General features: G+C 42.2%; 2 protein-coding genes across 2 annotated transcripts; one reads left to right on the forward strand and one right to left on the reverse strand.

Moving 5' to 3' along the window:
- Positions 1 to 9: 9 nt before the first annotated feature.
- TMEM147 (transmembrane protein 147) lies at positions 10 to 8983 on the reverse strand. Its single transcript, XM_089478571.1, has 8 exons — positions 8900 to 8983; positions 7859 to 8039; positions 6902 to 6971; positions 5401 to 5466; positions 3701 to 3837; positions 2892 to 2976; positions 1961 to 2082; positions 10 to 1309 (listed from the first exon to the last, which is right to left on the reverse strand). Exons 2-8 carry the CDS (start codon positions 7933 to 7935, stop codon positions 1189 to 1191), a joined length of 678 nt encoding a protein of 225 aa, XP_089334697.1. The 5' UTR covers positions 7936 to 8039; positions 8900 to 8983; the 3' UTR covers positions 10 to 1188.
- Positions 8984 to 12194: 3211 nt separating this feature from the next.
- LOC149304845 (vomeronasal type-2 receptor 26-like) lies at positions 12195 to 13097 on the forward strand. Its single transcript, XM_089479140.1, has one exon. It carries the CDS (start codon positions 12195 to 12197, stop codon positions 13095 to 13097), a length of 903 nt encoding a protein of 300 aa, XP_089335266.1.
- Positions 13098 to 17284: the final 4187 nt, after the last annotated feature.

The raw sequence follows: 17284 nt of genomic DNA on the forward strand, positions 1-17284 counted from the left end.
CACTTTTGAGTCAGAATTGTTTTGCTTTATTAAGCCTGGAATTTCACAGATGCAGTGCTGTCATAAAGTTGACCAACTGAGTGAGAATGGGCCTATAAACAGCCAGCAGCTGGTCACCCACAATGAATCAGGCTTGATGCAAGGTGACCAGGCAATGAAGTCAAGATTGTTTCCCCTTCCTTTAATAAGTTACAATGGACATTCAGGCTAACAGAAGTTTTAATGGCCTAGAATATCTGTGATCCCATTCATGACTCTTTACAAATAAATCTTAAGGAAGAGGTATAAGGCGCATACTTCCTCCTTTATGGTAATGGTTTCCCCCACCATCACCTTCTGCATGCAGTCACACCGTTCACAGTCAGTTTTCCAGCAGCACAATGTCATCTGAATCCACAATGAGAAAGCATGCAGTGGTGTACAAAACAACAGGGACCATCTATGGAAACCAGTTGCATAACTAAATAGAAGACTGATTTTTAAATGTCCCTACTGCCACATACATTTCGAAACCTACTCTTTAGAAGGGAAAAATAATTCCAGCAGACCTACTTAAATCATTTCTATTTTCCATAAAAAAAAAAAACCACCACATATTCCATCTGAAGCCTTTGGCTAGTGACTTAGGCCTCACCCGCACAGGGGCAATTGCAAGAGATGGAATCAACCCATGTTCTAGGATGTTTCCACCTCCATCGCTGGAAAACGGACAGGACTTGGAACAGAGACTTCATCTTCTTGTTTCTGTCACTTTGTGGAGTGGGGAAGATGATATCTGAAGTCAAATTTTCCAAAACTCCAGGGAGAAAGTCTGATTTGGAGAAGACTGGTGCCATACGGTGTGACTACTTGATTTTTTTTTCCCTTGATAAAAGGCAATATTGACCTCTATTGATCATGCCTACTTCAAGAAGAGAAATCAGTGCCATGTTCCATGCCCCTTCCAGGAAGGTGTAATGGGCATGTTAAGACAACAGCTAAAGGAACTTTACTTCTGCAAATCATAAAAACAAAACTTTTTTTATTGTTCTCATTTGTCCTGTTGCTTGAGAATAAAAGCCCTGTTGGAACTGATCTCACAGCAGGTAGGAGGAAGCTGTGTGCCATCATGGCAAGAAGAACTTGGCTGTGCAGCCCCAGGATGTAGAGGCAATAGCTCTTGTTAATGGAAAGAGGAAAGTTCAAACCTCAGTTACTGTGCACCAGGGTGACAAAGAGAGTCAGGGAGCTGAGGGAAAGGAGGCCAGTGATCACAGCTTTAACCAGGAGGGCTGTCCAGCTGCCCAGGAGGAAGACATGGACAAAAGATCTGTAAAGAAAGGAAAGAAGGAAAGGCTGATAAGGAAGTGTCAGGTTGGGGGAAGAAGGTGAAAGTGGGGCTGAACATCATCCCACTTAAAATATCTGTCCCAAGCCAGAAAGGCTACCCAAGTCTTTTAATAATGGTCAGCTACATTTTCAATGCAGGAGATCTCCCAAAAGTCAAAGCCAGTATGGGCAATGATAAGGGATCATGAAAGTTGTCATTCAAAATATCTGGAATGCCAAAGGCTCTTCGTCCTGCTTTAATGGGAGATGCAGGGATCTGCACCTAGGCTCTTTCATGTAGATCTTGCAGTGTGGAATGCCCTATTCCAGGTTCCAACCATCCACACATTCCAGTTTTCCATCCCAACTGTTCCAATAGCATTTTAGACACACTGAGCACATGCTCATTCCCCCAAACAACAATAAATCTGTAAACTGTAGTCCAAAAACTGACTTTTACAAGCTCTAGTTTTGAGTGGGATTTTCCCTCTCCTTATCTCTAAAGAAACCTCCAGCTTACCTCTAAGGCAGCATGAAAACCACAATACTTATCTAACTAATCCACATGTTTTCCATATTTTAGTGGGCCATTCCCTTCAACTGATAAAAGCTACAGCCTGTCCTCCCTTCTCAAGAGCACCCAGACACTCACTCCATGAAGAAAGCCTTGTAGACACTGATTCCCAAGAGGAAAGTGAGAGGCAGTCGGTAGTGTTTAGGCAAATCATAGCGTGTAAACATCCACACCAGGGCAGCCATAGCTATATAGTGAACCTGTAGGTACACAAAACAGAAAGAAAGGGTAGTATTTCTAGTCAGCAATACATTTCAGACTCAGCTCACAAGTAACCCACCCAGCCAACCATACCCTTTCTTAGGAAACTCCAATCTATTCCCCACCTTCTCTGGCTTTCATTCCCATTTGTACATCTTCCATCAGCCATCATTCTGTGGCAAATGACCATACTCAGCCTTCAGTGGCAGTGGGGATTTTTGTCTCCATAAGAGTACACCTTCCCACTTGTTCTCCTCTCCTCTTGCACATGGTTAATGCTGTTTTGTCTATTCAAGGCTCTATATTCAGGGAATGAAATCACTCTCAGTATCACACTTCCAGGTGCTTACAAAACCCTTCCAGATGGAGAGGTAAAACTCACTTTAATTGTTTTAATGTAGCTAACTGAATTAACTGAGATCATTTTAAGAAACATGATTTAAAATACAGTTTGAACTTTTATTTATTTATTTATTTACTTATTTAACATCCCAGCTTTTGCTCAGTCAGTATAGCATCCAAGGCAAACACACTGCAATTCCTTTTGAACTGTAATGTTCAGTCATATCCAGAGTTATGCATATGTCATCGACATACATCTTTTAACAAGATCATAGCCAGAATAAACAATGGCATAAAGTATCTTGACTCCATTACTCCTAACATTGCCTTGCTTTATGAGGAAAGGGAAATGTGTGAAATGAGGAAGACCAAAAAGAAATAAAGGGCAAGCCTTTGGTTACTTCCCCCATCAGCTATGATTGCACTTTAGGGCAACTCACAGCAAACAATTAGAGTTAGCACTTACCAGACTGATGTTGGAGTCAATGCTCATCTGAATGTATTTCCAATCAAACTCAATGCCACGAGCTCCCACCCATAGTGGGATGCACCTGCCAGAGACACAAAGACTGTCAGGAACAGATGTTGTCAGATAACCAAACCTCTCGCCCCCAAAAGCATCCAAGATTCCCCTACCAGGAACTGTATGAGAGACATAAATGTCTTCTCCAATTCAAAATGAAACCGAGACCATTAATCAGAAGGGCTCACTAAAATTTACAGTAGCATAAGCCAGCTATTTCTAACATACAAGGTATAGCCTGCAAAGATGCAGTACAGTGAAATGTCCCTGACCACATGCAGCTATTTGTCTCTCATCAGTCACTAACAGTAAGCCAAAATGTGTAGCATGCTGTTAAGGATTTGCTCTTCCATGATAGGCCTGAATTCCAGCATCTCTCATTTTATAAAGTCAACCATCAGCTCATGAACAGAATTCTTATTTATTTCAGCCTTTAAATCAAGGAGTGGGCATTACCTATAAATCCTCCAGATAACCTTGGACAGCACATCTCACCCACCCCATCTTTAACCCACAGCTGAATGTAGGAGTTATTGCTGTGATGAGGAAAGTAAATACTTATTTAACCTTTTTACACTTAATCAGGCAAGTGAACAAGTTTTACAAAGCAGCAGAATATGCAAGAATTGTGTCAAAGAGAAAAGGAAAAGTGGTGAATTGAACTGAGATGAAAAGAGCATGTATGAATGACTAGGTATTGGTTGGTTCCACCCACACTACCTCTGAAATGCCCCCCTTCTCTGCCAACTCACCTGGACATGATGAGCTCTGCTGTGGCCCATCCCATGGCAGCCACCATAATCTTGTACTCCCCTTTTCCTGCGTTCCGGGACATCACCAGATGCAATCCTACCAGATCAGCCAAATCCACGGTGGCTTTCATGAATTCCTGGCACAAGAGAAAAGGGTCAGAGCACAAGCCAGCAAATACACCCTTATTTACCATTCTATACCACCCCTCTGTTATTGCTATTTGTTGCCTAATCAGCTTTGAGGTCTGAGGACCCTATGAATGGCAGCCCTCTAACAGATCTTGTTACTGTAACAGTTCAGGACTTGCTAACTCAATACCAAGGTTTTCTTGGTTCAATGAATTCAAGTGTAATGGTACCTTTCCCCCTTTTAATACTGCCTTCCACTTTACTGAGCATTATCATGTTTTTCAGTGAAATATGCCATTTCAGGATAAGCCCAAAGTACAATATTTTCACTTTAATCATTTTGGCTTCTAGTGAAAATTCAGGCTTGATTTGTTCTCAGCTCCATTTATTTTTGGCAGTCCATGGCATCCATAAAATTCTCCTACAGCATGATTTTCTTCATGATGGCTTTCTTCACAGTCCAGTTTTCACAACCATACACAGAAATGGTATGCATGATTGAATGATTTTGGCTTTGGTTTTTAACAACTCAAAGATTCATTATTTCCCCTTGCATATCTTCTGTGGTAACTGCCAAAATGTTAACAGCAAAAAGGAGTACCTATAGATATAATTATAATAGTTATAGCTAAATTCTTACTAACAGTAGTACTTATTTGTGGTGGTTGAACTAGTTCAGAATTATAAAACCTGGAGGAGTATCTGATCTATGTACTGTCTAAGGCAGTGGTTCCCAAACATTTGTCCTCCAGGTGTTTTAATCTTCGATTCCCAGAAGCCCTAGCCAGCTTGACCAACAGCCACGAACTTTGGGAGCTGAAGTCCAAATCAGCTGGAAGACCAAACCTGTGGAATTACTGGTCTACCCTTCTTTTTGCCCCAAAGCTTAACTCTCTGGAGTTGGTAAAGCAATCTGTACAGATGGGAAACCATAGTGTTATCTGAGTACCCTCTTCTAATCCAAAATGAGAGAATACCTTCCCAGGAAAGGAGCTCCATGCTTGCTTGCTTTTTGATCGGAAAGCAAAGGCCTCTTATGGTTTCAGCAAATGCTTGACTTTACTGCATTTTAACCATGCACAACATAGCAATGCTACTACATGATCTTGTGGTGCTATTTTAATATATAGTGGGGCCTCGCTATCTGCGGACTTGCCTTCTGCAGATTTAACATCCACAGAGGGCAAGCCCCATTGTCCCCAATGGCAGTGCATGCATGCAGCTGCACTAGCACCTGTGCATATGCTACACCGCCATTAGCTACAACAAGACTTGGGGTCCCATGGTTTTTTGTATTCGTGGACCCCTCATGAATACAAAGATCAGACTGTATCAGTCACTCAGTGTTCACTGTGTGCAGCCCCTAAGAAACTGAACTAGGCTCTTGTGCTGCAAAAGGCTGCCTGTGTTTGTGAGATACCAAAAAAGTGATATCACCATACTAAAACAAATCCAAACCTCAGCCTCTTTGTGCTCATACAGAAGCTGCATTGAAAATAATTGATCACATTTTGCAAACAAATGAAATATCAGCTGTAGATTCTTCTCCACTTGAGCAAAACTGAACTTACTCCAACGAAGTCATAAGCACCTGCACCACCCTCCCAAGTTGGAAAGAATGTTGCTAAGAACAGCATCTGTAAAAGACAGACAGACAAATCAAACAACAACATGGAAAGAGGGAAGGGTTATTACTGCATCAAAAAAGGTAACTAAACATCTCACAGCCAAGCCTCTTCAGAAAGTAGTGTGTACTGACCAGGTTTATAAGCTCAGTTTCTGGGATTTAGCAAATGTTTTGTGCTTAAGCATTAACTGGGTCCCCATTGATGAGCAGGAATTCAATGCATCTAAGATGGAGAGCAGCTTGATGGGATTGGCTACCCTCTCCTACTTGCTTTCCATTTTGGCTTCTGAGAAAGAAAAGCCTCTTCTTCCATAACCAGCATGGAAATATAGCAGACTAATGGGGAAGAGGTGGGGAAGATGGAGTTATCTGTCTCTTTTCATCAGATCTTTTCATGCCAAGATGCAACCATGTGTTTGTTCACATTTTTTGCTACATAAAGAATCACTTTTAACTATTCCATACGTTAAAATTTCCAATAGCTCTTCAAGTACTAGTTTTTCCTCCTCTTCTTGTTTTCATTTTCAAGAAATGAACCAGAGTTAACAGTGTAGATGTGTTCCTGGACATTACTTCTTTAATACCAAAGATAGAAATAACATGGGGAAAAAAATAAGAATAGGTCCCTACACCACAAAAAAGAAGAGTAGTAGCATGTTTCAGCAAAACTTTTTTAATGTGCAAACATGAAATGAAACAACCAGGTCAGGAAAGCCTTAGTAAACAACACATTCCGAACCTTAGAGAAACCATTCGAAGGCTTTGTCCACAATGTATCCAAGAGTGATTTGTTCTTTTACTAGCTTTTCCTATGATTTCTGTTTTTATGGCCATATTTTAATATATGCATGCTTCTTAACATGCTGGGTGTAGCTGAATAGGCAGCATTATCTGCTCTCCCCTTTTTCTCTCCATTTTGCTGTTCATATATGGTCAGTAATGGGTTCTGGAGGCAATTGCTGTTTACTTTGCCTCTTGTAGACAGACATACACAGCTACAGTAGGATTGGCTAAAACAGAATCCTATACTTTTCCAGCTCAGGCTTTGTGCATTGTTCAGTACAGTCAAATTGGTACAACCCAGCACCAAAAGCCCATATCTCAATTTTCCAGCCCTTCTACGTCATCCAGTGCCCTTGCTGCTAAAAACCTCCACCTAGACAGGTGATGGAAAGGAAACAGGGGGCTGGGCAGGTATAAAAAACCTTTGTAAACAGTAATATCTTTCTCAGAGACTTTGTTAACTAAGGCATACCTGTATTGTGCTTCACTTTAAATGATAGTGTTCCGTTAACAAAATATCCACCAGGGTAAGAACAATCGAGAGAGAACTTTGCCAGCAAATCCACAGTTATTCACAATGGCTCTCATGCTACTGACATTATAGTTCTCATTTGCAAGTTCATTCCTGCCAATATTCCAAATACTAAAAAATGAACAAATACCTTACAAAGCTGAACAAATAGGTAAGTCGCTCCAGCTTGGACACATCTCCAGAAAGCATTATATTCTGACCTGAAAGAGGTGGAAATACAAAGAAAGTATACAACAAAGAATTTCTATCAAGGAGAAAACTCATCTCCTCCTGTTATGAAGCACTATAAACAACTTTCCTTTTCTCAGAGGTTGGGAACCTGTGTGTCTCCAGAACTGGTCAGACCCCAACTCCTATCTACCCTAGCTAGAATGACTAAGGGTCAAGAATGACAGGGACTGCATTCCAACATCATCTGGAGGGCCATGGATTCCCCACCCTAGTTTTATTTACTTCCCTGTCCTCTGTTTGCTTGCATTTTTTATCAGCTGCTCATTTAGCTGGCTACTGACATTGATTTCATCAGTGCAGTACTCTTAACATCTATTATTACCAGCTGCAGGGGGAGAATACATGATGAGGGTTACAACACATTTATCTAATAAATACATGTAAATGGTGTAGCCATCACTTCCATGTTAGGACCCACCAATCCCAGAGGTGGAAATGCGACATCAACTTGTGTGGGTCTGACTCATTGCCTTGCCAATGTGTTTGGATGCATCTTGCCATCCACACAGTTTATCCCAGCAGCATAGCTCACATTAGCCCACCTTTGCACACCCACAACTCTTTAAATCACACGAGGCTACCATCCCATCCTCAACCTGTCCCCCTTTCCCTCTAACCTTTACACTAAACATGAGCCCTTGGTATCTGCTGGGGTTCAGTTCCAGGAGCCCCCATGGATAAGGAATCCTAGATATGGAGGCTTAACTATACATGGAATAAGAGTGGGGCCACCATGTTGTTTTTTCCCTCAGTCAGCAAAATGATGGAGCAAGCAAGAGAAGCCCAGCCTAGCACAGGGAAAACTTCCTTCTATCACAGGCACCATCACCACAAAACCACCTGTGAGGAAACTCACAGGCCGCTGCATTTGTAGGTGATGAAATAAGGGAAGTAAGCCAGGGCAAAGCAATTCCCAAAGTGGAAGAGGGTCATCTTGGTGCCAGCCTGATGGATGAAGAAGGCTCAGGAACCAAGGAGGGTTGGGGGTCGTGGTGGTCGCTGATTCCTTCCCGCCTCGCAATACCAGGTTGTTGTTCCTGGGGAAATGGGAGAAAGAGAAGTGAGTAAGAGAGAAACAAACAACAAAGGACTAGGTGTACCAAGTCCAGCACAGAGTCTAACTTTCCTAGGGACACACAAACCAGTACAAAAAAGGAATCTCGACTCCCAGTCCAATACTGTATGTTACTTTCTGCAACCAGACCCCCAAACTTATACTATATAGCCTTACCTAGGGTAGAGGTTCTTTTCTAAGGCTGCATCTACATTGGAGAAAAACCCCAGTTTAGCACTGCTTTCATTGCCTTGGCTCAAGGCTATGGAATTCTGGGAGTTGGAGTTTGTTGTGGGGCCCAGAGCAGAGCTTGCTCCGCTCTGGGCCCCACAACAAACTCCAACTCCCAGAATTCCATAGCCTTGAGCCAAGGCAACGAAAGCGGTACCAAACTGGGTTATTCCTCCAGTGTAGATGCAGTCCTAATAGGTGCTATGCCTGCTCCTTAAACTGCAAATCCCAGAATGCAACAGGAGGCAGCCAGAGCAGTTAAGAGTACAATAGCAGTGCTATATGAGTGTAGTGCAATACTCTAGAATAGTCTGGAGAACAGAGTTCAGATTTCTGCTCAGCCATAGAAAACCCATAGGTGACCTTGGGCAAGTCACACTCTCTCAGCCTCAGGGGAAGACAATGACACCCCAAATTAAACCTTGCCAGGAAAACCCCATGATAGGTTTGCTTTAGGGTTGCCATAAGTCAGAAATGACTTATGACACAACAACAACAATTTAGGGAACTCATCTATATGGCTTTGAAAGCATCACTATAACTGCAGAGCCCATCATCCTTCCAGTCGCCCCCTCTTTTCCCTCCCTCCTGCCATTCCTCCTTGATACTCACTAGACACAGACTCCTCGTTTTACCTCTTCTGCGCATGCGCCTCTTCTAAACGTTCCGATTGGACTATGGGGGTTGTAGTTTTCTCCTCGGGAGCCCTCCTTCTCCTGCTATGGAGCGCGGGCGAGCCAGGAAATACATCCCCCATAGTGCCTCGCGCGAGCCAAACTGGGAGGCGGTGCCTTATCAGAGCGGTGCATTCTGGGAAGCGTCCTGAACGTTCTTTGAGGCACCGCCTTGAAGCGTTGCATGTCGGGGGATGTAGTTCTCCCTTAAACCACTGAGGCAAACTGACATTATATATATATATGTGTGTATTATATATATATATATATATATATATATATATATATATATATATGTATGTATATGTGAATGTATGTGTGTGTGTAAATATATATGTGTGTGTGTATATGTGTGTGTGTAAATATATATGTTTGTGTGTGTGTGTGTATATATATAATGTCAGTTTGCCCCAGTGGTTTAAGGGAGATCTGAGGGAAAATAATAAAATAAAATAAAATAATAATAATAATAATAATAATAAAACAGTAATAAAATAAAATTATAATAATATTTAATAATAACATAAAAGAGAATGTTCCTATAGGACCAGTACCGTAATCTATTTTACTATTTGAATGTATCACTTTTCTATGTTTTGCATTTTAATATCGTGAAGCCGCTCTGAGTTCCAGTTCTGGGGGGAAAGTTGGATGCAAATGCAAATAAATATAAGAATAGGGTTTTTTGTGACGTCTGGAACAAATTCTTCCAGAACGCTGGCCACATAGCCCGAAAAAACCACAAAAAAACTATGGATGCCGGCCAGGAAAGGCCTTCAACTTCACAAATATAATAATAAGAATAACAACAACAACAATATAATAGAGAGATGTAGCCATGTTAGTCTGTAGAATCAGTATGTAGAGAGATATTGTAGCACCTTTGGGCCTATCTGAAAGAAATATGTTGGCAGCATGAGCATTCATAGACTTCAGTCTACTTCCTCGGATGCATTTGGGAAGTAGACTTTCGTCTATGAAAGCTCATGCTGCCAACTTATTTCTTTCAGTGAGTCTCAAAGGTGCTACAAGATCTCTCTACATACTGACTCTACAGACTAACACAGCTATATCTCTATATTATTATTATTATTATTATTATTATTATTATTATTGTGAAGTCGGAGGCCTTTCATGGCCTGATTCCATAGCTTTGTGTGTGGGGGTTTTTCAGGCTATGTGTGCATGTTCTATGTGTCTATGAGTTCATGCAATTCTCAAAGGTGCTATAAGATCTTTCCATGTACTAATCATATATTTCTGAGAGCGGAAGGAGGTCTACGAAATGCTATGGCCGCTGGATCGCCCTCCCGGATGTGATACATGAGCCCTCTTGTGTTTGGGGAGCCTTTGCTTATTCTGCTCTCAGTGGGATTTCTGCCTTACTGCCCCAAAGTCCTGCCACCTTGACAAGCACCACTGATCCAACATTGTAAAAGCAGGAACCAATTGTGTGGCACGCTTTGACTGTCCTGCCTCAGGCAGCAACATTTCTTGGGCTGGCTCTGCCGTCACAGTGTCTCTCTATCTGCACCTGTTGCATGCCTGCCTGCCACATACTAGTTAACTAAATCAGCCTGTTCCTGCTGCCTGCTCCTCTGGAAACACAAAGCCTTCCCTCCCAATTCCACATGGAGAACAGGTTTTCCTTTTCTCAGTGCCAGGGGAATATGGCAGGCAGAGAAGCAGGTTGTTGAAACCCAACTCCCTTGAAACAGACACAGCAGGCCTGTCCCAGAAGAAGCACATGGCAGTGATGGATGGCACAGACCTGTCCGGACCCTTCTTTTCAAAGGCCTTGAAAAGATAGTCTATCTGAGTTGGTGCCTTCATTTGTTGGCTCAGAACTTGAACTAAAATGTTGTAATTGGTCAGAGAGCTCTGGTGTTGCAGCAAATGCAGATCGCATAGGATGGAGCCATGACAGATAAAGCAGTGTCAAACTGCATGAAATCTGCAGTGTGGCAGCACCCATTGCAACTGCAGCTTCAACCAGCATCTGATGCCTGAGGCAATTGCCTCAATGTACTTTATAGTGAGGCTGAGCTTGTTTCTTGGCCTTTGGCCATGCTGACCGGGGGATTCTGGGCAGTGTAGTCCCAAAAGGTAATGTCTGTGATCCTGTCTCATTCATAGGTACATAAACATAGCTATGAATGATCTAAGGTATCAACAGCCCCCCCCCCCAACCCACCTTCAACTCCAGGGAGTTCCCAGGAGAGCAATGGAAATCTGTGGCACAGTCGAATGCGCTTCAGGAGAACATGGCGAGTCCCCTCCCAATCTCCATCACTTCCAGGGAGCATTTATGATCGTGCCAAGAGTGCCACAACAATCATGAATGGGCTCTATGTATTTCTGCATGGCAGAAGGAGGGGATGGCCTGGAGGGCCCTTGGGGGTCCCTTCCATCTCTAGGGCTCTATGTATTCCTGCATGGCAGAAGGAGGGGCTGGACTGGAGGGCCCTTGGGGGTCCCTTCCATCTCTAGGGCTCTATGTATTCCTGCATGGGAGAAGGAGGGGATGGACTAGATGGCCCTTGGGGGTCCCTTCCCTTCCGGTTGCAAACAACCTTTCCAAAGCTAAGGGCCGCTAAATAAATCCAGCTGAGGATGGGAACAGATGTTCCCTGCTGATGCCACTACAACCTGGATCTGGGATCCTCTCTCTCTCTCTCTCTCTCTCTCTTCCTTGTGCCTAATAATCCCATTACGTAAGGGGAGATTATCTCTGACCCTTTTATTAAGGCGGAGGTGGGAGGGGTGGGGTATGGATCGGTGCAAGGGCTGATCCTTCTCATCTTTCTGCTTTCTCTTTGCAGAGCCTATAGCTAAGGAAAGAGTTGATGAAGCTTTAATCCTCAACTGTAATTCAGTTGATACTTGTGGGTTTTTCGGGGTCTGTGGCCATATTCTAGAAGAGTTTATTCCTGATGTTTCGCCAGCATCTGTGGCTATGGGCATCTTCAGGAATCTTCAAAAGTCAGGAATAAACTCTTCTAGAACATGGCCACATAGCCTGAAAAACCCACAAAAATCTATGGATGACAGCTATGAAAGCCTTCGACTTAACATTGTAGTTCAGTTGATTCAAGCATTCCTTACTACAAAGAACATGTGGCCCTTCAGGTGGTGGCTTGTGTCATAGCCTGACAACATCTGGAGGGTCACATGTTGTTTTCTCTACATTACTGGCTGCTTCTACTACAGGTGAGTAACATGTAGCTCTCCTGATGTTGTTGGCTTGCAAAGAGGACCACTATCCAAACGAAGCAAGAAATGAGTGCATCCCCAAAAATATCACCTATCTATCCTACATGGAACCTTTGGGAATGGCTTTAGCTGCCACGGCAGTATCTTTCTCATTCTTTTCTGCACTGGTGCTAGGAAGCTTTATCAGATACAGCGAGTCTCCCATAGTTAAAGCCACCAACCGACATCTCAGCTATGTCCTCCTCTCCTCCCTGATACTCTGCTTCCTCTGCTCCTTGCTCTTCATCGGCCGACCAAGGAAGCTGACCTGCCTTCTCCGACACACAGCCTTTGGGCTCATTTTCTCGGTCTCTCTCGCTACAGTTTTGGCCAAAACCATCACTGTGGTTTTGGCCTTCAAAACCACAAAGCCAAGGAGCGGTGCACAGAAGTGGCTGAGACCTAGAGTGTCATACTTCTTTGTGATGCTTTGTTCTCTCGTTCAGGCTGTGATTTGCATGATCTGGTTGGGAACCTCTCCTCCTTTCCCAGACGCCGATTTGTACTCAGAGCCTGGGCACATCATCCTAGAGTGCAATGAAGGCTCACCCATTGCATTCTACTCCATTTTGGCTTATATGGGTATGTTGGCTTTGGCGAGCGTCACGCTTGCTTTCCTGGCCCGGAAGTTACCCGACAGCTTCAATGAAGCCAAGTTCATTACTTTCAGCATGTTGGTTTTCTGTAGTGTCTGGATATCCTTCATCCCAACCTACCTCAGCACTAATGGGAAATATATTGTAGCTGTGGAGATTTTCTCTATTTTGGCTTCCAGTGCTGGATTATTTGGTTTTATCTTTTTCCCAAAGTGTTATATCATTCTACTCTATCCAGATAAAAAGCAGAAAACACATATAACCAGCAAATGTTTCCACAAAACATAAATAAATGCTAATGGATGTCTCATGTAAAGGCTATAGCTCTGGTTGATCCTTGTTTCAACAGGCCTTTTGATGCAGCCTAAAACTGCATTGGCCTTTTTAGCTGCCGCTATCATGGGGAGCCTTGTTAAAGGCCTTATTGAAATCAAGATATGCTATCTACAGCATCCCCTTTGTCTACCAAGCTGGTAATTTTATCAAAAAAAGGAGATCAGATTAGTCTGGCATGACTTGTTTTTGACAAACCCATGTTGACTTTTTCTGATTATGGAATTGCTTTCTAGATGTTCACAGACTAACAATCTGCTCCAGAATTTTGTTGGGATCCTTTCCCCTCACCTTTTTAAAGATGGGGACAATGTTTGCCCTCCTCCTGTTCTCCAGCTCTCAAAAATTATTGCCCATGGTTCTGAGATTACATTTGCCAGTTCTTTTAAAACTGTTGGATGTAGGTCATCTGGTCCTGGAGACTTAGGTCCAGTACAAAAGGAGTTTGCAGCGTCCTCGCCACGAACTAGGGCTAGATGAACCTGGTCATTTAATGCCCAGCAGCCCTAGTCCGCAACGACAACGGCATCAATCATGGCTCACCATGGGCGCATGAGCTTTCATAGACTTCAGTCTACTTCCTCACATGCATTTTAAAATGCATCTGAGGAAGTAGACTGAAGTCTACGAAAGCTCATGCTGCCAATTTCTTTCTGTTAATCTCAAAGGTGATACAAGATCTCTCTATGTTTTATGTTCAGCAGCAAGCCTGCCTTTGCACTTTCTTTCTTCTAAACGGACCCTTGGCTACACTTGGCTACACTTCTATCAAGATACATTCGTTGCCGTGAAAAGTAACAACAATATATGGGTAAGCAAAGAGTGGCAAACTAGCATCAATATTCAATATGCATCTGATTAAAGCTTAATCCTTCCCTTCATTTCTTCAGTATTGCACTTTTCAGTTTGTATATACCTAGAGATATGTGACCCTCCATGTGTTATTTGACTTCATTTCCCACCTGAAGCCTTAGACAGCAGAGTTAATGGTGTGAGATGGTGGGAATGGAAGTCTATTTGCAAGGTCACATCTTGCCTACCTTGATCCAGGGGATAATTTTTAACTGTTGCAAATTGAAAGTGAGGAAAAAAGCCCAGAGAAAACCAGAGGTTTTTATTGTTCTTCCTCTTATTAAAAATAGTAATACTACATCTTTGGATGTGATGACATCTTTCTTCTCCCCTAGACACAGCAGAGAGAGGGACCTGCTAGCCTTCTGGTGACTTCTCCACTCTGCAGGGGCTAGACTTCCCTCCAGCAGCCTGAAAAGCTGAAACTTTTCTTTGGGGTCACGGCATTCCTGGAACCAATGGTCATTTTTCAGTCCCGTGTGGGGAATGTTTAACTGGAAAAGAACAAAGAAAGCAGTTGCTGTTGTTCTGACTTGGCCATCTTCCTGTTTGAAAACTGTAATATTTCTTTCTTTTTTTTAATAATCTTTATTAAAGTTTACCATACATATATATATATATATATACAAACATACATATCTACATGCAAATCCGTAACAATAGCAATAACATACAATACAAACACTCAACACTAACCCCAACCCCACAACACTAAGTACAAAGACCACATTACTACAAGAACATAGTGACTTCCTACAGAGGGGTTGAGACATGATTTAGCCCAACTAAACTCGCTGATTATTTTTGATAGCTCTTAGCCATCCAAAATCCAAAATTATCCCCAACCCAATCTTATTGCAAGCCTCCTTCAGAAACCGCCAACTAACCCTATCGAAAGCTTTTTCATAATCAACAAAGATTAAAGTCAATAATCTATCGCGACTTTCCCCATGATATTCGATTAGATTTAAAATTAGATGACATGGTTAACTCTAGAACTGAGATTAGATGAAATCATAAACATGTCTAGCCTCGCCCAAGAAGTATGTACATGGGAATAAAAAGTAAAGTCTTTAACCTCAGGGTTTCTTAATCTCCAAATATCTACCAGTCCACAAAAATCTATTCAATCAAAAAAACCATTGGGTGACTTTCCTTGATTAGGCTTAAATACCCGAGTAGAAGCCCTGTCTATTTGAGGTTCACATCCTGCGTTCCAGTCTCCAATGAGAATGGCCGCGTCAAAACTAATATTTTTAATCTTCTTTTTTAGCAGCTGTTGATAGAAGCTTTCTTTATTAACAATAGGTGAATAAATTCCCCAAATTAACATTTTTTGATCCTGGATATTAACTATTACCCCGACATAATGGCCCTCAGTATCATTCAAAATTTCAGTTGTGTCCCAATTGTTGTTTATATAGAGAACTATCCCTTTTTGCCTTTTCAAATTTGCCGAAACGAAGTGCTGACCTAATTTATAATTTTTTAAATAATTAATCTCATCCTTCTTTACACGGGTTTCCTGAAAACACATCACATCATATTTTGATTTTGATACAAACTGAAATACTTTCTTACGCTTAACAACTCTATTAATAGTATAACATCTTGCACAAAAAACATGTAGCCAAATAAAGTGTCTCCTCCGGTGACTCCACATGAATGAAAATGGAGTCTCCACAATCTTTGCAAATCAAATTGCTGTGAAATCACTGTGGGTTTATAAAGTGGAAAGGAATTATTAAATAAAATCTTTGAAGATATAGACAAAGGAAAGCCTCTCATGAAACAACGTTGGTCAGCTTGTTAGACACAGATGAACATGTCATTCCTCTATTAATTTGTCAACTTGGATATCATGCTCATATAACAAGTATTATACACAAACCCATTATTATCATTTGTTCCCCTGATGCTGAACCTTCAACTATTCCCTCAGTCACAATATCACAATGATTCCCGTGATAATTCAGGAAAAACATTTATTCCTATTTTATAACATGAAAAGATGTTCTATCAGTTTCCTAACAAGAGCTTTTTACACTTGACTTAAAAGAAAAGACTTTTACTATCCTAAAACTGAATAATATTGCTGAGAGTAGGGGAGTATAACATATAGTTCAGTTATTTCTACCACACTTTCTGGAGTCAGCTAGCAAAAGATGAGCTAACTTTTCAGAAAGGGGTTTGACCAACTTTTGTCAGCCCAGTCACCATGTTATGGAGACCACTTCTCCGAGAGCTACCTCAGAGCGTGTCTTGTCGATCCACCATCACAACCAGGAAGTCGAAAACTGTAATATTTCAAATGGCCATTCTCCCAACTAATGATTCTATAACTCACCTAAGGGAAGCACAGTGCTTCAAGAATATGGAGGACATCAGGCCCCATCTCCCATCCAGGATTTTAATGGCCATGGCTATTTCTCTGCAGTGAAGAGACAACAATTGTCATGTCACCAAGTTCTTATGTGACACAAAAGCTTGTAGGATTTGTATTCCTACATCTAGCCCCATCTAAGTGGAATTTCTTCCCCGGAAACAAAGACACATCTTACTTTAGTGTCATGAAGCGGCCAGTGTCCGTCCCATCAGAAAAGAGGACATGATCTGCCATGAAATTCGAAAAGAGGACATTGAAGTCTGTGGCCCATTTGTCTAGTCTCTCTGTATGCGGGATGACACTTATGAGTGTTGCAATGAATTTGACTGCCTTCACCTGAGGAGAGAAGTAAATTCTGGGCTCAGTAAGAGCGAGGACTCCCCTTCTGTCCGATCAGGACAGACCTTCGGAGGAAGTGATCACATTACCTTCAACTCAAACTGTTTGAACGTCTCTACAGGAAAAGAGCAAGGTTTCCCACTAATTGTGGAAACCAAGAGGTGTATCACCTTATCCAAATTGCAGTTTGATGAGGCTAGGACTCCAACCATTAGTGCAACACAATCCCTGCCAGAGAAATGGATAAAGAGAGACATCACATCCTAATTGGGATTCTACACCCAGAAGGGGAAAACTCAAGAGGAGGATAAAAAGGAGCAATTCACCTACTTTCCGTCTACTTCCAGTACGTGCTCTAAAAAGAGTTCCAGATGGTTCTCGGCCACACTATCAGCAATATCCACAGCCACCTCACGGGAGGAACGGCAGAACTGTTGGCACAGTTCGTGCAGAAGTGATTTCGTCTGTGAGGGAGCATAAAAGAGGGGAGAAATTAGAGAACTATTAGGTCTACAGAAGAGGTGCTCTGGAGTCTCTAAGTGCCCTGAGGCCTTCTTGGTGGAGG

The sequence above is a fragment of the Sceloporus occidentalis genome, unplaced genomic scaffold (genome assembly GCF_023333645.1).
Source record: "Sceloporus occidentalis isolate IW3139 unplaced genomic scaffold, rSceOcc1.0.p SCAF_13, whole genome shotgun sequence".
Lineage (NCBI taxonomy): Eukaryota > Metazoa > Chordata > Lepidosauria > Squamata > Phrynosomatidae > Sceloporus > Sceloporus occidentalis.

What these genes read in the sequence shown, in the direction of transcription:
- TMEM147 (XM_089478571.1), bottom strand. Translation starts at nt 7,935, where the DNA reads ATGACCCTCTTCCACTTTGGGAATTGCTTTGCCCTGGCTTACTTCCCT. An exon ending in ACCTACAAATGCAGCGGCCT is followed by an intron (nt 6,972 to 7,858) that starts GTGAGTTTCCTC and finishes CACCTCTTTCAG; the next exon opens with GTCAGAATATAATGCTTTCT. An exon ending in GTGCTTATGACTTCGTTGGA is followed by an intron (nt 3,838 to 5,400) that starts GTAAGTTCAGTT and finishes CTCTTGTGCCAG; the next exon opens with GAATTCATGAAAGCCACCGT.
- LOC149304845 (XM_089479140.1), top strand. Translation starts at nt 12,195, where the DNA reads ATGTTGTTGGCTTGCAAAGAGGACCACTATCCAAACGAAGCAAGAAAT.